General features: G+C 51.9%; 1 protein-coding gene across 1 annotated transcript; it reads right to left on the reverse strand.

The window, feature by feature from the left end:
* Positions 1 to 13,267: 13,267 nt before the first annotated feature.
* TMEM185B (transmembrane protein 185B) lies at positions 13,268 to 17,622 on the reverse strand. Its single transcript, XM_028101332.2, has one exon. The coding sequence runs from the start codon at positions 17,188 to 17,190 to the stop codon at positions 16,138 to 16,140; it is 1,053 nt and encodes a 350-aa protein (XP_027957133.1). The 5' UTR covers positions 17,191 to 17,622; the 3' UTR covers positions 13,268 to 16,137.
* Positions 17,623 to 22,913: the final 5,291 nt, after the last annotated feature.

Raw genomic sequence — 22,913 nt, forward strand, 5'->3', positions numbered from 1 at the left:
GTTGACTATAGCTGGGTAATTGCTCTTTAAGCGTTGGAGATAGGGCTTGCACTTTTAAAAAGAAATATGTTAGGGTGCCTGGGTGGTTCAGATGGTGAAGCATCTGCCTTCGGCTCAGGTCATGATCTCCAGGTCCTGGGATCGAGCCCCACGTCGGGATCCCTGCTCAGCGGGGAGCCTGCTTCTCCCTCTCCATCTACCCGTCTCCCCTGCTCCTGTTCTCTCTTGTCTCTCTCAAATGAATAAATAAAATCTTGAAGAAGATGTATGTTGATACTCCACAAACATCTATTTTAATGTGATTTCTCTTCTTAAAATATTAAATATTAAAAAAATGAACCCAGCATGCCACCCAGAAAGGGCTTTTGTGGTCAGCACCAAGAAAAGGCAGGAGGGGCAAAAAGGGAGCTCAGGTCGGTAAGGCCCAAGAAAATTAGCTCAGTGTTGGTTTGGGGGCAGTGTGGTGGGCTTAGGCTGATTTGTCCCACAGTCAACCCCACTGTGCTTAGGTTCCAAGGTTCCATCCTGGAGGAGAGACCCAGAGGGGTGCAGAGTGGCCTTCTCTCCACAGCAGGGTTGCCCATGCCTGCATGGGCCCTGGCGGCCACTCCCTAGCCCTCTGTAGTGCACCCTCACACCTCCAAGTGCATCAGGCAAAGGTCAGAGCTAGTTCACATCAAGCTAGGAAATTAGGATGTTGGGGTGGGAACTAGAATTTCAAGATGACCTGGTCCCAGCTCCTCAGTGCCTAGATCAGAAGAGAGGTCCAGAAGGGAAAGGAACTGGCCCTAGGTTGTAGGGCTAGGGGTAGGAATTCGCCGCTCTCCTCTCACTTACTTCCCTCAGCACTGCTAGTCTTGGCTCCCTCAGTCACAGTTGCCACAGAGCACAATCTCACTTTTACTGCGGCACCCCTGAGGCCCTTCCTCCCCGAGTCCAGAATTCCCATGCAAGAAGCTTACCCATTTCAAACCTCTGTGGCTCTAAGCAAAGCCTCCTCAGAAAGAAACCACAGCACGGAGCTCTGGTCAGCCCTTAGCAACCACCATTCTACTCTCTGTTCCTGAGTTTGCCTTTTTTAGATTCTACATATTAAGTGATATAATTCAGTATGTGTCTTTCCCTATGTCACCTAGCATAATGCCCTCAAGTTCCATCCATGTTGTCTCAAATGGCAGGATTTCCTTCTCTCTCATGGCTGAATAATATTCCACTGTATGGATGACACATTTTCTTTAGCCATTAATCCACTGGTGAACATGTAAGTTGTTTCCATTTCTTGGCTATTGTGAATAATGCCACTGGTTGTTCATTAGTTTTGATTAGGGACTCTCTCACACGTCTGGACGTGTGGGTAGTTTGGCATACAGTTCCATGTGCTCATGGATCCCTTAGGGGTCCTCAGGTTGGGAGCTGGGTTGATGATGGGAATATCTGGCCAGGGGAGGTATTAGGGGTGGAGAGGGGCGGAGAGAAGGAGTGGTTCTCCAGGGCAACTGCCGGCTCCCCTCACCACAGTCTGCAGCACTGGTCAGCAGTACAAGCTCAACAGATGCTTGCTTAACCAAGGCCTGAAGGCATGCAGTTCTCAGCCTAGAATGGTCACAGGCACAGTACTATAGGCCAAATGTTGAGTTATAAATGTAAGTATAAAAATACACCCTGCTGGAGCCCTGTCCATCAGCCTTTCCGCCTTGTGCTGGTACCTCGGGGTGAGACTAGTGCCTGCCTTATGGTGTGGTGAAGGTGGTGAGGGTTCAGCGAGTTAATACCGGAATCCATCTGCCTGCTGATGCCCCCCAAGTCCCTGTCTCCAACCCAGATCTCCACCTGCGCCCCCTCCTGGCTCCGTATGGCTATTACACAAGCCCCTCAGGCTCAGCATATGGTAAGCCAGACTGGAAGTGTTCTGCCCAAGCCCCCACCCCGACACATGCCCTAACTGCTGCTGCTGCGTGATCCTGGTCGCGGTGAGTTATTTCCTTGCCCTTGGTTCCTCTCTCTCCCCTCCCATGTCCAACCGGTCCTTAAGTCCTGCCGGGTGTTGGACAAGGAGTTGAAACAAGTCTATGTGACTTGAATGCCTGAAACCAGCACGTCGCACACCTCAGGCATTCACACCACAGGTCACCAGTTGTCCTGGTTTGCCTGGGACTAAGAGGGTTCCTGGGATGTGGGACTTCCAGTGCTAACAGCAGGAAAGGCCCAGGTGTCTCAGGACAACTTGTCACCCACAGTATTCACAGGCTGCAGGGGTGCCACATCTGTGTTACTTAGTACTTATTTTATTTTTTAAATTTATTTATTTGAGAGAGCACGAATGGGGTGAGCGGTAAGGGAGAAGCAGACTCCCCGCCAAGCAGGAAGCCCCACACGGGACTCGATCCCAGGACTCTGGGATTATGACCTGAGCCGAAGGCAGACGCTTCACTGACTGAGCTACCCAGGCGCCCAGGACTTACTTTAACATTATTGTTTTTATCAACTTGCTTTTACACAGCCTTATCCTGAAATGTAAATCACAGTTGTGACGGGCTGGTTATAGTTTCGCTAATGTGCAGGAAATACAATTATTAAAAGGAAAAGTGGTCTATCTGTTGTACATCACATAAAGCTATCTCACAGAGCCTCAAGGGTGAGAGCTTGGCCTGCTTTGTGAAACCCTGGCCCACCTGCACTTCCCCAGACTCATGAGCTGTTCTTCCCGCCTCTGAGCTCTTCCCGAGAAGCACTGTGCTTCCCTCCAGTAACTTGGTCTGGGAAGGTCAGCGCTCACTGCCGTGTGTGGATTCCTTCCTTCAGTTCACAGCCTCCCCATGAGGGCTATCACTAAGAAACCAATGAGTAAGTATCCTATTAGCGATGTCTGGATGTGCGTGTGTGTGTTGGGGGTGGTGGTAAGCAGTGTGTCTGGGCCATAGATGGTACACTTGTCACAGGATATGAACCCGGCTCTATCTCGCAGAACCAGAACACAGGCCCAGGTCCTTAGGAAGACCTGGTTCATTTGAGCTAGCTTTGGAACCGTCTGTTTGCTCTTTTCCCAATCAGAGTGTTGAGGGCTTATGTCTTGAGCCCGTTCACCTCTGCCTTGACACTTCCTGTCATCTGAGAGCTGCCTGCAGTCTAACTGGCCCTCCCCACCGGTTCCATCCCTGGGACAGAGTGGAGAGCCCTGCCTCCGTGAAACTCACTCAGAGCTAACCCATTTGCAGCTTAGCATCAAAGTGAATGCACGTGGTTTTGCAGTATTCTCTGACTTCTGAGCAGGGCTGGGTTTAGGGTGAGGTGAGTGGGGTGCCTACAGCATACCATTAAGGAGGTGCTTACTCCTAGGATCACAGAAGCGCCCACACACTGGCAAGGAAGTGCCTCCTTACGTTTTACATCTTATGCACCTCACTCATTTCCCCCTGAAGGCTAGATGCTGGGCTTCTGATCTTAAGAAGTATCTGAAGATGGGCTTGGGTTATGAGCTGCAAAGGCAGCTCCTTTCAGCACTGCCATGCCAGTCTCTGAATCTGACTGCAGAGCCTGGAAGCTGGGGTGAGTATACTGACCGGCACAGAGCCTCTCTCAGCAATCACAGCAACTGTTGCTCGGGGCAGAGCAGAAGCCCAGAGATGCTTAGAGGGCTGTCAGGACCGGCTGGCCCCTGCCGGCAGGCTGCCCCCAACCAGGGAAATCCCTGCAACCACAGGGCCGTGATGTCTTCGGTGACCACAGGGGGGCGCTGCAACACCGCAGTCAAGAAATAGAACTTCGGCAATCCTAGGTCCCAGCCCCTTCCACATGCCCAAAGGTAACACAGTCTATGCATCCCTGAACAGCAGAGTTTAGATTTGCCATCTTTTGAACCTCATATAAATAGAATCATACTGGATGTATTCTGAACTTCTCCAACTTTGTTCATCAAATGGAGCATCTACTATGTACCAGGCTCTCTATCAGGTGTTCAGGACACAGGAATGAGCATCCTCCACAACAGTCCTGTCCGCAGAGATTCCACACCACCAATGCCCTCCCAAGTGGTCTCCGAGGCCATGCTGACCCGATGAGGCAGACAGTCCTGCCTCCAGATATTCTGGAATCGCCTTCTTGGTTCTGCTCAGAGTTTTGGCGCTCCCTTCCCCATTGCCCCAGATAAAGATATCACAAGAAAAGACAGTTACAGACCAATATCTCTTATGAACATAGCTGCAAAAATCCTCATCAAAATACTAATCAACTGAATCCAACAGCATATTAAAGGATTATACACCATGATCAGGTGGGTTTTATCCCAGGAGTGCAAGAGGGTTCAGCCCCCCCACCAAATCAATGTAATGCAACACATTAATAGAATGAAAGAAAAAACCATGACCATCTCCATCAACACAGAAAAGCATCTGACAAACTCTAACATCCTTTCATGATAAAAACACTCAGAAAACTGGAAGTTCAAGGGAATTGCCCCAACGTGTTAAAGGCCATATAGGAAACGACCACAGCTAACACTGTACTGAATGGTAAGGCACTGAAAGATTTCCTTCTGAGATCAGGAGCAGGATAAAGATGCCCGTTTCACTACTGCTACCTAACACATATTGAAAATCCTAGCCCGAGAAATTAGATAAGAAAAAGAAATGAAAGGCATCCAAATTGAATTGGAAGAAGTGAAACTATCTCTATTTGCAAAAGGACATAATCCCATATATAGAAAATCCCAAACTATCCACAAGAAAGCTACTAGAGCTAATAAGCGAATTCTGCAAAGTGGCGGGGTACAAGCTCAACACACAAAATGCACTGTGGTTCTGTACACTTGCAGAAGCAATCCCCCCAAAAGATATTAAGACAATTCTATTTACAATAACATCTAAAAGAATAAAATAACTAGGAATAGATTTAACCAAGAAGAATAAAAATTTCTACACTGAAAACAAAAATTGTTGAATGATAAAGAAGACCTAAATAAGTGGAAAGATATGTTCATGGGTAAGGAGACAAAATTGTTAAAATGTCAAAATCACCCCAAAAGATCTACAAATTCAATGCAATCCCTAACAAGAGCCCAGCAGCCTTTCTTGTGGAAATGGAAAAGTCTGTTCTCAAATTCATAAGGAATTTCAAGGGACCTTGAGTAGCCAAAACAATCTTGAAAAAAAAGGACAAAGTCATAGGATTCACACTTAACTGGCTTTAATACCTACTACAAAGCTGCAGTAATCAAATAGTGTGGTACTGGCCTAAGGCTAGACATGTAGACCAATCAAATAGAAATGGGAGTCCAGAAATAAACCCATATATCTATGACCAATTGATAAAAGACAGTTACAGACCAATATCTCTTATGAAAGATTATGAAATCTTTAGATTTTATTTACTTCTTTGACAGAGAAAGAGAGTACAAGCGGGGGCGGGGGGAGAGGACAGAGGGAGAGGGAGAACCAGGCTGATCGTGACCCGAGCCGAAGGCAGATGCTCAACCGACTGAGCCACCCAGGTGCCCTGACCAATTGATATTTGGTAAGGATGCCAAGACCATTCAATAGGGAAGGGGCAGTCTCTTTAATGATGCTGGGACAACTGAATTTCCACTTGCAAAAGAATGATTTTGGATCTCTAGCTCATGGTGTACACAAAAATTAACTCAAGTGATTCAGTGACCTAAATATAAGAACTAAACTATACAACTCCTAAAAGAAAACTTAGGTATATATTTTCATAACCCTGGATTTTGCAATGGAGTTTTAGATATGATTCCAAAAACATGAGCAACAAAAGGAAAATGGATAAATTAAACTTCATCAAAATTAAGAACTTTTATGAATCAAAGGATATTATCAACAGATTGGAAAGACAACCCAGAGAATGGGAGAAAATATTTGCAAATCACATACCTAATAAGGAATTAATATCCAGAATGTATGAAGAGCTAAAATTCAGCAAAACAGGATGAACAACCCAATTAGAAAATGGACAAAGGACTTGAATAGACATTTCTCCAAAGAAAATACACCAATGTCCAATAAGCATACGAAGAGTTGCTCAATATACTTGTCATTAGGGAAGCAATCAAAACCACAATAAGATGCCATCTACTGGGATAGCTATCATAAAAAAAAATAAATGTTGATAAGGATGTGGAGAAATTGGAAGCCTTATACATTGCTTGTGGGAATGTGAAATGGTACAGATATTGTGGTAAATAGTTTGGCATTGCCTCAAAAAGCTAAAGAGAATTATCATATGATCTAGCAATTTCTCTTCTGGGTATATACTCAAAAACATTGAAAACAAGGACTGGAAGAGATCCTGAGTGTTGCTTCTGTTGCAACATTATTCACAATAGCTAAAAGGTGGACACAGCCCAAATGTTCATCAGCATACATGGCCAGACAAATGTGGTCTATCTATACGATGGACTATTATTCGGCCACAAAAAAAGGAGTGAAATTCTGACAGAAGCCACAACATGGATGAACCCTGAAATCATGCTAAATGAAATAAGCCAGGCGCAAAAGGATACCTATTCTGTGATTCCACTTATCTGAAATATCTAGAATTGGTAAATTCATAGAGACAGGAAGTAGAATGAAGGGTTGTGGGGAGTTGTGGAGAGAAGAGAACGGGGAGTTGTTGCTTGATGACTGCAGAGTTTGTGTTTGGGACAATGAAAAGGTTTTGGAAATGGATAGAATTGATGGTTGCACAACTGTCTGAATATAATGAATGCCACTGAATTGAATACTTAAAAATGGTAAAACTGGCAAATTTTGTTCTATATATTTTACCACAATTAAAAAATAAAAGAGGGCGCCTGGGTGGCTCAGTTGGTTAAGTGTCTGCCTGGCTCAGGTCATGATCTCAGGGTCCTGGGATCGAGCCCCACATTGGGCTCCCTGCTCAGCGGGGAGTCTGTTTCTCCCTCTGCCCCTTCCCCACCCCCGCTCATGCTCACTCTCGCGCTGTGTGTGTGTGTCTCTGTCTCTCGCAAAAATAAATAAAATCTTTAAAAAAGTGGATATGTCGCCTAATTCAGGCCATTGATGTAGAAGGAGAAACCTGCTGGAAAGCCAAAGGATAAGATGCTGTCTTTCATTTCTCTGGACTTGCTGTGGCCATCTTGCTCACTAGGCTGAAGGATGAAACCACCAGGAAAGCAGTGACAGATGTAAAGGCATACGTCCTGGATGATATCATTAAGCAACTGAACCAATGAGCCATAGAGTCAGTCCTCTCTTGGGATTCATAGTTACGTAGGATAATAACTTTCTTCTTGTTAGAAACAGGAAACACCAACACCCAAGACGACAAAGAGCTAAAAAACGTCAATTCTTTACTTGAGCTTAAAATAGGGAATTTTCTGGGGTGCCTGGGTGGCTCAGTCGGTTAAGCGATCAACTCTTGGTTTCAGCTCAGGTCATGATCTCAGGGTCGTGGGGTTGAGCCCCACGTTGGGTTCCATGCTCAGCAAGGAGTCTGCTTGAGATTCTCTCCCTCCACCCCTTCCCACCCCTCTCTCTCAAATAAATAAATCTTTATTATATATATTTTAAAAGATTTTATTTATTTATTTGGCAGACAGAGCACAAGCAGGGGGAGTGGCAGGCAGAGGGAGAGGGAGAAGCAGGCTCCCCACTGAGCAGGGAGCCTGACTTGGGACTCGATCCCAGGACCCTGGGATCATGACCTGAGCCGAAGGCAGACGCTTAAGGACTGAGCCACCCAGGCGCCCCTCACCTGCTTATTCTTGTGTGCTTTGGTTTTGTGTTTTGCATCACATCCCGGTGGCCATACCTTATTTATTTTATGACTGGAAGTTTGTCCATTTCTATCCTCTTCACCCATTTCACTCAACCCCACCCCACGCCCCCAACATCCGGCAACTACCAATCTGTTCTCCGTATCTGTGGGTTCGGTTTCCGTGGCTTTTGTTTTGTTTTGTTTTGTTTTTAGATCCCGCCTATAAGCGAGGTCATGTGCTGTTTGTCTTTCTCTGACTTATTTCATATAGCATAAAGCCCTCTAGGTCCGATTTATTCTCAAACTGACAACATGCGGGGCCTCTCAGAGATCCAGGGATGACTAGTTCGGCCCCTGAGGAGATCGCTGCTCTGGAAGGAGTCAGATGTAGGAACTGATGGGGATCGTGTTCCTGCGGCAGAGTCAGTTGGGCAAGGGGGTCCGGGAAAGCTTCCTGGAGGAGGTGGTGCCGAGGCTAAGACGTGAAGGAAGAGAGAGAATTTTATCATCAGCGGCAGACCTTCGGTGGCCCCAAGCAGAGTGTGCCAGAGATGAGGACTGCACGTTGGGCCGGATTCTGGGGGCGGCCAGCATCAGCAAAATTAGCATCAGCACGAATGATAACACGGCAGAGGAAGAACTCGGAGGGCACCTCCTCCATCTTTCTGGCCAACTGAATGATCTGTAGGTGCTGCACCACCAGCCGCAGCAGACAAGCTGGAATCCAGCCCCTGACAACCTTCCTTGGTCACACAGAGCCCTGCCTGTCCCCCTCACTAGCTCAATAATTAGGGCTGATCTTACCCGGGTAGGATTTGAAGACAGATCTCCTGACTCAAACTAGCTCTGCCGGAGGGCACCCTGGGGCCCTGAAGTTTCCCCTCATAGAAGTGTTTCTCGGGTGAAGGTGTCCCACCTGCAGGGGCCCTCAGGTGAGATGTGAACTCGCAGAGAAGGGGCCAGCAGTGGGGGGCTGCTTTGTCAGGTGGGCGCTTGCCCCCTCAGTGCTCTGGGAGCAGATGATGCCCAGGGATTCTGGGTAGCGGAAGGGCCCCGATCACGGTAGGGCAAGCAGGGCAGGTGAGGTGAGACTGCTCTCACCTCACCCCCATTCCCAATGCCAGGGAGAGAAATGCTGAAAGGGGACCGGAAGGAAGAAAGAACGGAAGGAAGGAAGGAAGGAAGGGTCTTGGGACTTTGGGGGACACTCTCCATTCTGATAAAAAGAGAGATCCAGGGGAACCACCAGTCCTCTCAGATGACCGTCACTTCACATGACTGTGACACCTGCAGTTGTGCCTGGTGACCATGGGGGCAGATGTCCCCCAGAGTTGAGGGTGTGAATGGCACCGCACTAAGATGGAAGGCCAGCCTTCCTTGATGCAATGTGGAGCAGGGCATCTGGGTCACGGCTCATTCCGCCTCGGGATTTCTTGTGATGTCCCTGACTGTTTAAGTCACTATTAATTCTCGCCAGGGCATCCTGACAGAGCTTTCCTCCTTTCCTCCATGGTCCTGGGCCAGCCTGAGCTATGAAACCTCCATGTCTGCAGTGGGCAGGCCCCATTCACGCTCCAGCACTGCCCCACTCCCCTCTCCTGGGGCCTGCCCTCCCGAGGCCCTGCTGCGCACTGGTGACACTCACCTGGACACGCTCAGGCCTTGGGTGACTGGCCATGTCTTGTTTGTGGTGAGCACACTGCACTTGGTACACAGTAGGTGCTCAGGAAATGTGAGCTGAGTGAATGTTGGGCTTGGTCCCCTGCCTTTAGGCCTTTTGGGCTTAGTGTGAGCTATGGAGTGAATCATGTCCCCCACCCCCCAAACTCATACACTGAAGCCCTACCTCCCAATGTGACAATATTTGGAGATGGGGTCTTTATTAGGTTATTAGGCTCTGATGAGGTCATGAGGGTAGTGTCCTTATAGGAAGAGACAGGAAGGACTTACTTCCTCTCTCTCTCTGCCATGTGAGGACACAGCAAGAAGGTAGCCATCTACAAGCTACGAAGAGAGTCCTCACCAGAATCTGATCATGCTGGCTCCCTGGCCTTGGACTTCCAGCCTCCAGAACTACAAGAAATACATCCGTGTTAGGCCATCCAGTTTATGGTGTTTTGTTATGGCAGCCTGAGCTAAGACTGTGTTTTTGGCTGTGGCCAACTGTTGCTTGACCTTTGGGATGAGGGAGCATGCTGTCCTCCTCAGGGTGGAGCCTGCACTTTCTTCCTTTCTGGGCCTCTCCCTCCCATGGACCCGTGCGGCTGGCCCAGGCCACCAGATGGCCCCCATGGCCTGCTCTGAAATGGCCCTTTCCCCCCGGCTAAGGGTCCTCCATGGGGGTGTATGGGTAGACAGGGCCTCAGGGGCATCCCAGGCGGGGCTTCTTCTCCCCACTCATGACTTCTGCCTGAAGCCTCCTGGGAGGACAGTGGCCATCAGAGACAATCCCAGACAGGACATTCTGGCCCTGTTTGGACTCCTGAGGACTGGGCCTGGGCCAAGGTGGCCACGGCCCTGATCTCCCAGCTCCTGGGTGTGTGCCTAATGTTGTTAGGGTTCCTGTGAGTCACAGTGAGCACCCCAGGACTGGGCAGAGCCTGGCTTGGTCCTCAAGGTGAGCCAGGAGGCCAGGCCCAGGTGTCTTGTGCAAAGGGACGAGAATCTGTCAGGGACCAAGGACAGAGCGGGAGGCTAAGCGGAGGTGGACTGAGAGAAGGACAAGCCAGGCGTTGAGTAGAGAAAGGAGGCTTAAGCAATGTTCAAATGATCAGGACAGCAAAGCCCCCCTCCCTGCCGACATGTCATTAAACATGCTGCCCAGTGGGAAGTGGGGGACAGGGCAGCCTGAGGGGCAGGGCAGGGGCGGTCCCGGAGGGACATCGGCACTGGCCTGGGGCAACTGCCACCAAGAGTAGGGGGCCCAGACTTTGTTCTCATTGTCCGCTGGTTACCCAATGCGCGTGGGGGAGGAAGGTGGGGGCTGGCTTCCTGGAAAGGTCTCAGGCTGGTGGGCAAGTCTTTGAACTTCCCACCCTACTCAGTGTCCCTGGTTAAAGCCTGGAAGGGCAAGGTCAAAATGACAGGGCGGCTGCAAGGAGTGGAACTTTGGCTGCATGTGGCTGGTCACGTTCCAGCTCCAGGAGTGGCTCGGGCCAAGGGGAGGCGGGCCATGGCTTGGAGAAGAGGAAGGAGGGCTGGCGTCGCTCGTGGGAGGGACGGAGGAGGCACCTGTCCAGGAGGGACGGGGGAGGCACCTGTCCAGGAGGGCAGGGGTAGGGGTTTGGGGGGCAAGAGCTGGGACGGACGTGGGGCCCAAGATTCTGCACAGGAGTGTTGCTCATGTCCCAGGAGAGAGCTCCAGGCCCCAGGTGTGGGGGGGGGGGGGCGGCGGCTGTGGCTGAGGCCTGGTGCAGGGGGAGAGGCAGGACACACAGACACAGGGGAGGGAGGAGGCAGGGGCTGTGGGGAGCAGAGAGCTGAGCTGCGGTGGAGAAAGGCTTCAAAACCCACTTCCCCTGCCCTGCCCTTCCGCTAGCTGTTGAACAAACAGGACATCCTGCAAACGCAGACAGAAGGTGGCCTGTGAACCCGTCCATCCCCATTTCCTCCTGGAGGTCAGGATCAAGCACCCTAGCCAACACAACTGCCCTTTGGAAGGACTGTCGAGGGCAAATGGCGTCGCTGCCACAAAATGGAGAGAGGCTTGTGGCCAGAATCCGGGCGGTCCCCTAGGCTCCTCTTAGTTCTAGTGAAATGAAAGCCACCAGCAGGACCGGCAAAGGGCTCTGGCCCTGCAGGGGCGAACGTGAATTACCACACTGCGCTAAGTAACCCAACTAAACCAGGGGCCTGCAGAGGACAAAGGGAGTGTGGAGAGTCGCAGAGGGGAGAAGCCATCCTGTGATCTGTTGCAGAAAGGACGGCATCTGGGGGCTCCTGGGTGGTGGCCCAGTTTGTTAAGTGTGACTCTCAATTTCTGTTCAGGTCGGGATCTCAGGGATGTGAGATTGAGCCCCGCAACGGGCTCTGCGCTCAGCGTGGAGTCTGCTTGAGATTCTCTCTCTCTAAAATTTTTTTTTTTTTAAAAGGACAGTGTCTGTTATTTCGCAACCATGCTATGTCATACCGATTTTAATGTATTTCACCCAGTTTTAATTTTCGTTCCTCTCTTTCCCCCACTGTAACATAGGGCGGCTGTTCTCAAAGTCTGTGGTCACAGACCCCCTTTCACACTCTTAAAAATGGTCGAGGACCCCAAGGAGCTTTGGTTTAAGTGGGTTATATCAACATTTAGCATAGAAGAAATTAAAGCCAGTAGCTTTTAAAAATATCAACTCACGTAAAAACAATAAATCCATTATGTTAACTTCCTTTAATGAAAAATAACCGTATTTTCCCAGACCAAAAAAAAAAAAAGTGGCTGAGCAGAGGAGTGATACTGATTTTGCATTTTGCAAACTTTTCCAGTCTGGCTGCTCAGAAGGAAGGCAACTGCCCTCCCGGGTCTGTTCCTGCACCCCGTCTGTGGCCGCTTGGTGGGAGACAGGAGAATGGGCTTCTCCCAGAGGTGCGGTTGGCAAAGGAGGGGACCCTGCCATGGTCGTTAACTTCAATCCACACCTTCTAGAATAGATGGGAACATGACAAACCAGAGGGGGGCGAGACACCTCCAAGGATGCTGGATTGTGGGCTGGATGAAGTGATGGGTGAAGCAGCCAGCGATCGGGATCGGGGTCGGGGATCACCTCTCTTTCCCCTGGGGAAGGAGCCCCTGCCTTGCTGGGGGCACAGGCGGAGCGGGCTAGATGGGGCCGGTAGTAAGCATGGGGGAGGGTGTACGTCGGACCGCCCAGGGATTGGTGCACTTTGGTCCACATCCTTGGTGACCCAGCATCTGAGCGCCCTTCCTTTTTGGGCGAACCCTCTACTGAATGGGTTCTGGCAGAGGCCTCCCTCCTACTAAAGCTAAGGGGGCCAGAGAGTCTCTGAAGGAGAGGAAAGCAATCATCTCCCTCCCGCAGAGACAGCCGAGGATTCCTTGTGGCAGAGGGTCGGGTGGGGGGGGGGTGCTGGTGGCATGTACTATGCTGGTGGCAGTGTCAGGTGGCCAAGTGTGTCCCGTGATGCACCCCGGCCTGGGTTTGGGGCAGCATAATCTCCCTTGACCCCTGTGCACCCACTGGATCCCAGGCCTCCGGTCAGCGCGGAACTACCCTTTGCTCCTGACAGTTCCGTGTGGAGTCCGGCCTGTCGCCTTTTGCCACCCCAAACCCAGGAGCAGGCAGATGGGAGGGCCCGCCTCTTCTATCTCGTGTGCGGCCAAGGCCCCTCTAGACCCTGCTTCTTCCCAGCACCTCCCGCCTGGCCACTTCCAAAGCATCCTGCAGAAACCGCCCCAGGGCCGTCCTCCGAGGACAGCGGACAGCGAGGTTGCAGAACCGTCCTGGGTGGAGCCTCCAGGGCCTCGCCCTAGTTTGCAGAGGGGTCTAGGCGCAGGGTCTTCCTCGTCTCCCCTCAAATGCCTTGTCGCCCCCTCTCCAAACAGATTCGCTCATTTTTATTAGAAACAATGAACTTTTGAAAATCACAGGATGTTTGTAAAACAGCAGAGGAAAATCATTCACGATCTACTACAGATGTTGTGATTCCTTTCCAGTCTTTAAAACTATGTTGCGACATCAGTGCAGCCTGTTGTGGTTCCCTGGGCGTGTGCTGGCCCACCCTGCCGAGGGCCTGGCTTGGCTTTGTGCTTCGGCCACCACGGAACCTGTACCCCCAACATACACCACGGGGGGGCAGGGGCCATGTGGTGCTGGCGGGGGGTTGGCCTGGCCTCGTGTGCTTCTGCCAGGGGAAAGAAGAACGTGCCCCAGGAAATATTATTCCTTTGCCGGGGACCCAGGACAGAATCCGGGGCGCGCTGTGGAGCCGATACCCGCATCAGACCCTGGGCCGGCACCGTCACCCCCGCAGCGGACTTGTAGCCCGGGGAGCAGGCGTCTGTACTCGGAAGCCGTGGAGATTTCTAAGCAAAAGCGAATACATCATCCTTCAGGAGAAACTGCAGTTACAGAGCTTGACACATACTGTGGATAGACTGCGTTACAAAAGGCAATTGGTAAGTCCCCAGGCACAGCAGAGAGATTGTTTTACAGACTGACATTCCTCAACTTGTCACTCCCACTGTTTTTATCTAATGCTTTTGAGGCCAGCACGACAGGGGATGGCCCACCTGGGGGAGAAAGCTGATCACTTTCAGACCCTGGCTCTCTAAAGCTGGGGGGGCCGGGTGAGCGTGGGAAGGACCCATCGTGGTGAGGAGGGACTGCACCCCATGTCGAGAAGCCCCTAGCCTGAAACTGTAGGCAAGAGGGGCTGGGATCCCCCAAGCCCTACCCTGGATTCCTCCAGCAACCTGCTCCTCCACTCCTGAATCTCAACTCAAGTGCAAGTCAATGTCTTTGGGATATTGTCTGAGAGTGGAGGCGAGATCAGGGGCTCTAGGCTCCTGAAAACTAAGAGGGGCCTGAAGTTCCGGGTGGCATTTTGCATATCCCGCTCTTGGCTTGTTCCCTCCCACAGGGAGGCTGCTGTGATGAGCCCTATCTTCTCGCGGTCCCTTTTGATTGTGTACTTCGTGAGTGTGGGGAGGGATGGCATTTGAATCATGGCTGGCTCAGAGTAGGTCCTCAATAAATATTTGAGAAACGAATGAATCCCTGTTGACGAAATGTTACTGCTACCCAGAGCTGCTTCCCACATTCTGAGGGCTGGTGTAAACGGGGAGTGCTTGCGTGTGTGTGTGAGAGAGACAGCGATAGAGCTTGGCACAGTCCAGGGGACTGAACTGACCTGTGGCGTCCTCAGGCTTTCAGGGAGCCAGGCTCCCAGGACTAGCTTCTGTTGCTGGCATGGCCCCTCACTGGGTAAATCAAGTTATTGACTTGCAATTACTTGGCTAGCAATTTAGATCATTTTTCCTAAGTTGCTAATGATAAAAATGGACTCCCTTCCTTTTCTCCAGTAATAATATCACTACCCTTTTCTATTTCAATCTCCTTTTGAAAGTATTTATTTGTTCTCAGTCAGAAGAACATTATTCTCCCAGAATCTGGTTTTTGCTTTTCGGATTCCCTGGTGTACCACTAGTACCTAAATAGGTACCCAGTACTTACTTTAAAAATAATCTCTTCTTGCCCTATTGCTGACAGATCAAAACGTTTGGACCTCAAAATAATACCTGATCCTGTTGGCCGTGTTTTGGTTAAGGCTACTCTTTCCAGCATTCTGATGACAAGTAACATTTTTTTTTATTATCGCCAAGTAATATTTTAAGACTCTTAGCAATGAACAAATCACTTGTTGCTTATTTTGGTTGTTCCTGAAGAGAGGTTACTACCTGTGCTGGAAAATTAGAAGGTGCTAAATTAACAGTATCGCTTTATGGCCTGGTATCACACCGGAGCATGTCACCTGTTCCCAAAGGATGGTGGCTCCTCCCTCTACTCAGAGAGACCTTAAAACCGTGTAGACTGAGTCATCTAACTCCTGACTATTAAGAGCCATGGGATTTTTGATCGCTCTATTCATGCCTGGTACTTTGAGAAGATCCTATACCGGGTACATATTAATGTTTTAAGCGATCTTTAAGGACAGCTGCAATAGACATATATCTTCACATAGAAACAAAAAAATACTGTCACGTAATACATTGTAATGCACAGAACTAGAATTCAACAAAATACATTGCTAAAATATTCATATAAATATCATATATGCATGGATTCATTTCATTAGAAAAAGTCACCTTTTATGATATTAAAGACCAGTATCAGCAAAGCCCAAAGAAAAACTATTTTAACAGGAGGAACACTAAAAACAACTCTAAGGCTTATAAACAAGTGAAGGGAAAGAGAATTCTTTACATTTGCTATTATGTACCAACAGGTACAATCTGAAATACAACTATAGACTAGCAGTGTATAAAAATACTCTGAAACAATACTTTCGATAGTCATGGTATCATTAAAAACAAAACAGAACAAAACCCAGCTGTGTATTCATTTCATTTGAGGACCCATTATTCAACTGACTCCTCCCAAGCTAGCTTTTAAACACTAGCCTGGAATGCAAGTTCTCTCACACGTACACACCACACACACCCCACACGCACACACGCATATGCACACATACACAGAGCCATGTATTAAAAATAACCTCCTACATCTATGGTGCATACTGATGAGTGACTGACAGGCATCAATCTCAAACAAGGCATGAGATGATGGTGTTTGGGGCCTATTTTCAGTTCCAAGTTTGGGATGGACGAACACAGAGGCAAAAGTAAGGTGGATTTTGCGTGTGTAAACGGTTCCCGATCCACAGACGGGTGCTCTCCAGAAGAGTTTAATCCGGCATATCAATATTTAACTTGGGAGGCGGGGGAACATATTTCCCAGGACTCTGGGTTATAACTACCCTGGCCTTCTTTCCAAACATCGGAGCAATTTTAGGAGCATCTGGGACTGAGATTTCTTCAGCATCTTCACTTTCTTCATGATGTAGATCATAGGAAATGTTCCCATATTCTCTTAAAAATGGGAAAATTTCAAGCAGAAACTGACAGAAATCTCTGCGAATACCAAACCACCAATGGTTGCCTCCTTTTCGCCTAAACGTCGTGGCCATTAAAGTTATTAACGAAAGCCAAAGGGGGACAAATATGGAGATGTAAGAGAATGTATTGTGGCCATCTAATCTGTGAACCAGCAGAACCTCAAAAGTAAGCAGGGGCACGACAATCGTTATCCAGCTGACGGCCATGGTCACATGCGTCCTCCGCTGTTCCGCGACCACATCCAAGGAGCGCAGGAACAGGAGGGACCAGACGATGTAATAGAGGACGACTAGGCAGAGGAACGACATGAGAATCCACAGGGGCACGAACACCACCAGCCACGGCCAGTGGATAATCCTGTCCAGCCTCAGGGCGATGAAGATGAACTGCAGGATGTTGACAGAGCACAGGATCTCCAGCTCTAGCGACCTATCGTGTCGGAAGCCCCAGACGCAGGCGGCCACGGACACTGGGGATACGAAGAAAAGTGGCATGAAGACGAGCAGCCAGAAGTGGGTCCCCCTCTCCACCCTGTCGCAGACCAGGACTTCGAACATGAGCAGCAGCAGGTGGATGGCCACCGCGATCAACATGGCTTTGAACTCCACGCAGGCCTCCCCCTCGGTGCGGTACCGAGGGTTGCGGGCCCAAACGGCCGCGCCCACCGAGGCGCCAGCGATGACCAGCAGCTTCCACAGCCATATGGGGGCGAAGACGGCCCAGTAGCTCCACTGGATGATGCCGTCCAGGCGCAGGGGCAGCAGCACCGAGAAGAGCAGCAGGCTGGCGTAGATGAGGAACTTACTCGGGTTGAAGTCCTGGAACAGGCCCCTGGGGTTCATGGCGAAGCCGCTGCCAGCCCACCGCGCCCGCTGCTCCGCCCGACTCGGCGGGCGCCGCGTCTTCGCCGCTCCCCGGCCGGCCTGCCGCAGGTCTAGGTGGGCAGCGGCCGGGCGGGACCGGGAGGAGGTTCCGACCCGCCGCGCCGAGGGGCCGGAACACGTGCGCGCGCGATCACGTGGCCCGGCCGGAAGCGCGGCGGGGGTGGGCGTGCGCGTGCGCGCCCGCGCTGTGCCCGCAACCCGCGGGGCCCCGGGCGGCTCGGCGTCTAGGAGCGTGGCGCTGCCTCGGCCCCGCCGCCCGCCTTCATTCCGTACCCATCCGGAAAGCGGCTCCTGCGTGTGGCGCCGGGAGGGACGGGGTCCGGCGCGCCGCTGACACCCCGGCCGGCCGGTTGGCTGACTTCGGGAGGACGCTTCCTGCCGGCGCCGGCAGCGGGGAGGCGGGAGTGAGCTCACATCCTCCCGGCCGGCCCAGGGGCCGGGCCCCGGCGGGGGCGGGGCCAGGGGCGGGGCCGGGGGCGGGGCCCGCCGGGCGGGGGGGGGGGCGCTCCCTTCGCCGGCAACTGACGCCTGGGCTGGGGCACCGTCGTGAGGTCCGGCGCTGGCAGCGCGCAGCTGGGCACGAGCGAAGGCGGGTGGCCGGGCGGGTGTGGGAGTTTGGGAACGACGGGGTGGGTGCCGGTAGCCACGAAAGCACAGGGTGGGGCGTGCCTGTGTGGAGACGTGAGTGCGCTTGGTGTGTGTGCAGTGAGGCGGTGGGTTTACCCTGTGCCGACGGGGGGGGGGGCGCGCGGGGTGGGGTGGGGGGCTTATGCCTGGAACAGATGACCTCCAGGGCTGGACTCTGCAATGCGGGTTCTCAGGCTGCCTGTGGAATGGTTGAGGCACAGTGCCTAGGCGGCGGCGGTCCCCTCATACCGCCCCTTTCACCCCAGAGGTGGAGGGCAGGTGCTGGGAAGGGTGTTAGATCCCTGTGGGGCTCCCAGGTAAAGTCCCCGGGAGCAGGTGCTTCTTGCCCATGTCACCTGGTAGGTTCGGAGCAGAGAAGGGAACTCAGATTCAGGGCTCTCGACTTTTAAGTCCCGAATCCTCAGTTTTACTTATTTGGCCCTGCCTAAATCTGATTCTCACAGAGCGGTGTTGGGAAACGGGCACTGGACCAGAGAGGTCAAGAAATTTGGGTTCTAGTCTAGGCTCTGCCACCCACCAGCTGAGAGACCTCTGCTGATTCACCCTGGTCTATCTCGGCCTCAGTTTCCTGGGCTGTTGAGTGGTTTCCAAGGGCCAGCCCTGTTGCAGCAGGTCTGTGATTTGGAGCACTCCCCTCTCTCTTGCCCACTTGACAGACCCTAGAGTACTCCTCTCTCTCGTTTCCACTCATCTCCCTGCCCAGCAGAGCCCCGGTTGCTTATCCTTCCGGTCTTTCAGACACCCACCCATCCCACGCAGTCCATCCCCTGCAATGGGAATGGAATGTCGATGCTTAAGCACTGGGCTCTGAGGGGAAGGTCATCATCAGAAGAACGTGCCTAGTGTCAGTCAGGGTCTCTGTAGGGTAACAAGGAAGGGCTTCCCGAGAGAGGTAGGGGCCACAGTCCAGATGCAGGAGCTGGCTTTTCCAGGTCAGCATTAACAGGATGCTCTTGAAGCATGGTGTGATGTGGACGATCCTAGCCCTCAGAGATCTCCCTATAACTTCACCAGCTCCCACCTCAGCTAGGGGCAATCGGGTGGTCCTGGGGGAGGGGCTCCCAGCCAAGTGAGCCCTGCCAGTCCTAGATGTGTCTTCAGGGCCCCTGGTTTCTAAAGAACCCCTCAGTCATTGTGGGGGGATGTTAGCTAAGTGGGGCTCTAGCCTTTGTCCCATCCAGAGTTGCTCTACTCTGTTTCTCATGTTGGTTTTTCTTTTACTATTTCCTTTCAAGAAGGGATTTGCTGGTTAAAACAATTTAAAATTCAAAAGCTTTGTTCCCGTCCAGCTCTGAGATGGGCTAAGAAAAACATGGAGGGTTGTTTTGAGGATCAGATGAATCAATACATGGAAAGCACTTTGCATTTAAAGAAACGTGAGCTATTAATATTACCACACTGGGGAGTGTAAAGCCTGAAGAGGGGAGGGCTTGCTAGAGCCACGTCCCCTATACTTTGTTAGAGCAGTCAGAAATCCTCCCCAGCCTCCTCCCTGTAGCTTGATGACCTCAGGATCTCCGGTGCCAGCTCTGTGGTGAAGACAGGAGTTTGGAGTGTGTTTTCCCATCTCTAGAGCTCCTCCTTTAGGACAAGCACCGGATTCTCATCCAGGAAGGCAGTTTTGAGGTGGCCGGTCACGGCACCGCGTGCCGCTGCTGCCCCATTCCTGGTGGACGTCAGAGCCTGCTTCCAGCTCTGTGCCAAAGCCGCAGGTGGGGAGCTGCTGCCTGCCATCCCCTCAGCTGGCTTTCCTGGGCGCTCAGGCCTGGACTCCCAGTGCTGCACATTGGACACCCCTGCTGTTTTCTCTGATGCGGTCAGTCTCTCAGGGCCTTGCCCTTGTCTTTATGTTAACCTTGAAAGCTAACATGGATTGTTATGTGCCAGGTACTGATGACATAGCCGCCTGTGAGGCCGGTACACAAAGCAGAGTGTGTGTTCATTCATTTACAGAGGGCACGTGGGTGCTGTAGTCCACCAGCTCTGCCTGCCTATCCCGAGTCAGGGTGAGTAGAGTCCTGAGATGTGTCCCCTCCCCCCACAAAATCTCCCCCCCTCCTTAGCATCCTCAGTCCATCTTCCCTTTTTGACCTCAGGGCCCTCCTGAGCTTGCCCTGGCTCACCTGCTGGCCAGGTCCCTTTCCTGTGGTCTGCCACATTCCTTGTCCGTCCCGAATGGGCCATGCATGATCTCTGCATCCCGCGGCCGTGCTGTTCTCTTCCCAGGGTGGCCCACCCCTACCTAACTTCTTTCTTTCCTGACCACCAAGACCCAAGACAGCTTCAGGCCTTGGGAAACCTTGTCGACCCCTGGGGGACTGGTGACCCTTCTCTGACCTCCCACAGCATCAGGGACTTTGTTCCTGTCACAGGACTCATTTCACTGGCTTGAGTCTGTTTGGCCATCTTTCCCCTCGTGGGATTTGAGTTCCAGACACCCGGCCAGTTTTTAGGTCATAGCACAGGCTTAAGAAATGCTGGTTGAGTGAATGAGTGAATAATTTGGCCCTACTGGTGACCGTGACGCTCCTGCCCCAGATCCGGTGGTTCCCTTCCTCCCTCTGCTCAGAGCAGTGTGGAGCCGACACCCGGAGCCTGCCCGCACCCCAGGCCCTGTGCCGGCCCCTCCTGGGCCTGGGTGGTCTGTGCTCAGATAGCTCATGAATTAGTCATTCGTTTCCAATGCTGTCGTAACAAATTGCCACAAACTTAGCAGCTTAAAAAAATGCCAACTTATTATCCCCCAGTTTCTGTAAGTCAGAAGTCGGGGCATAGGGCGGCTCGGCTGGCTCCCAAGGCCCAAATCAGGGTGTCGGCCGGGCGGCATTCCCTTCTGGAGGCTCCGGTGGTGAATCTGCCTCCGAGTTCATTAGGCTCGTTGGCAGAATTTGTTCCTGTGGAGTTGTGGGACTGAGATTCCCATGTCCTCGCTAGCTGTGGGCCGGGGACATTGTCAGCCACCCGCATTTCCCGGAGTGTGGCCCCCTTCAAAGCCACCCACGGTGAATGGCGTTCTCAGGCTTTCTGGTCTCTGACCATTAGACTGCATCTCTCTTCTGCCTTCTTTTCTGTCTTCGAGGGCTCATGTGATGACATTGGGCGCCACCAATAAGCCAGGATAATCTATTTTAAGGTCAACCTAGTAGTAAACTTGATTCCATCGGCAAAGTCCCTTAACAGCTGCACCTCGATTAGTGTTTGCATGAGCAGATGACCCACAGGAATGCTGGGGCATCTTTATTTTTTAATTTTTTTTAGAAGTAGGCTCCACGGCCCACGTGGGCCTTGAACTCCTGACCCTGAGATCAAGAGTCGCATGCTGTACTGACGGAGCCAGCCAGGGGCATCTTTAGAATTCCATTCAGGCCCAGCATGGCTCTTCCTTCTCCGAGCTCCATGAGGGGCCACTGCTCTGTGTGAGCCACAGGGAGCCTTTGCCTGAGTGCCCTCCATACACAGACCAGGGGGACAATGCTGGGTTCCCGGATTACCCTTGGCGACACCTGGGTATGCTCCCTGTCCCACTGGGCCAGTTCCCCCTGAGCAGTTAGAACCCGGGTAGGAGTCAGGATTCGGCCATGGTCCCCTGGCCTTTTGCTGAATGTCCTCTGAATGGGCAGCTTAGGGCAGGGGGATGACCTTTACAGAAGGCCCAGGGGCATTTCATTTTCAGACCCCTTTGTGAGTTTGCTCACCTCAGCTCTTTCACGAGAAAGTCACGGAGCACCTGGCCCTTTGTGTCTGCCTCAGCACCCGCCACCACCCCTTGGCCCTCAGTCCTTAAATGCAGCAGGCTCTCACCTCTGCCTGCAGTAGCCTCCTGCCCCCCTTTCCGGCTCCCCTACTGGCAACACACTGCGACGCACACACACTCTCAGCGTGCTAGTGGGCTAGGGGCACGGACTTCAGAATCCCTTGGGCCAACGCAGGAGTTCTGCTGGCCGTCTCCAAGCTCTGTGACCTTGACAACTAATTGAGCCTCTGGCCCCCATCTGTGAAATGGTGATAACCTCACCACTTGGTGAAGACAAAATGAAACAATGTACGAAAACCCAGAATATGCTCAGTTCCTGCCCCCTGTTGGCAGCTGCAGTTTCTGCCTGGGCAGCAGGTGCAGTGAGCCTACTTTGGCCTGTTTCCCCGGCCGCGCGGTTGGTCCCACACCGGGGCATCGTGATCCCCCGCTCAGCCGGCTGCCCCAGGTGCACTGTGCTTCTCCCAAGGGCAGGGCCCCATCTCTCATCTCTGGATCTGCAGGGTCCAGCACAGGCCTGCACAGAGTAAATGTATCGGGAAAGCACAGGCAGACAGGAAGGTTGGAGCTGATGCAGCATCTTTTCCCCTGGCTGAGCGTGGAGCAAGCTCAGCTCTGTGCGACAAAGCAGCTTGTCTAAAGCCACTGGGTGTTGGCTTTGCAGGGAGGTGTCACTGGGCTCTCACGAGGACCTCCTGGAGCGTGCCAGCCCCTCGTGCGTGCACTGGGCTCAGTATTTCAAAGCACTGTGTCATCCAAAGCTGACTTTGAGGGGCCGTGGCGGCAAAGGCACTCACCTCATTTCGCAGGTGGGGAAACTGAGGCCTAGCACCCTGACTACAGTTCTCTGCTGAGCCCTGCCGTTGGTCCAGCTGGTATCCTGGCCCTGTTCATCAGTTCAGTCTGATGAGAATGGCCCCCACTGAAGAGACTGCAGACTCTGGTTGGGACCCCTTGAGACTTAGCAACTATTCCTTAATTCCTGTATTCATTTAACAGATATCTTTCAGGCATCTGTCCCATGATCCAAGCCCCATCCTGACATGGGAGGCAGCGTGAGCAACTCCTACAGCTTCTCCCATGCTGGCCCCTTCTCAGTTCAGGTGTTACCTCCTCTGAGGTGCCCTCCCTGAGCACCTCACCTAAAGTCACCCCTTCCCTACTTCTATCACCCCGATTTATTTCTCTTCTGTTTCCTGTATGGTCCCTAAACACACGGTTTCTTTAGGAAAACCATGGAAATGTGGTCATTTAAAGAAAAAAAAGTTCTAGTGTTACA

Source organism: Eumetopias jubatus, unplaced genomic scaffold (genome assembly GCF_037043125.1).
Source record: "Eumetopias jubatus isolate StellerSeaLion01/CBP00866 unplaced genomic scaffold, mEumJub1_p1.0 scaffold_3, whole genome shotgun sequence".
Classification (NCBI taxonomy): domain Eukaryota; kingdom Metazoa; phylum Chordata; class Mammalia; order Carnivora; family Otariidae; genus Eumetopias; species Eumetopias jubatus.

Coding starts and splice junctions, on each gene's coding strand:
- TMEM185B (XM_028101332.2), bottom strand. CDS start 17,190: ATGAACCCCAGGGGCCTGTTCCAGGACTTCAACCCGAGTAAGTTCCTC.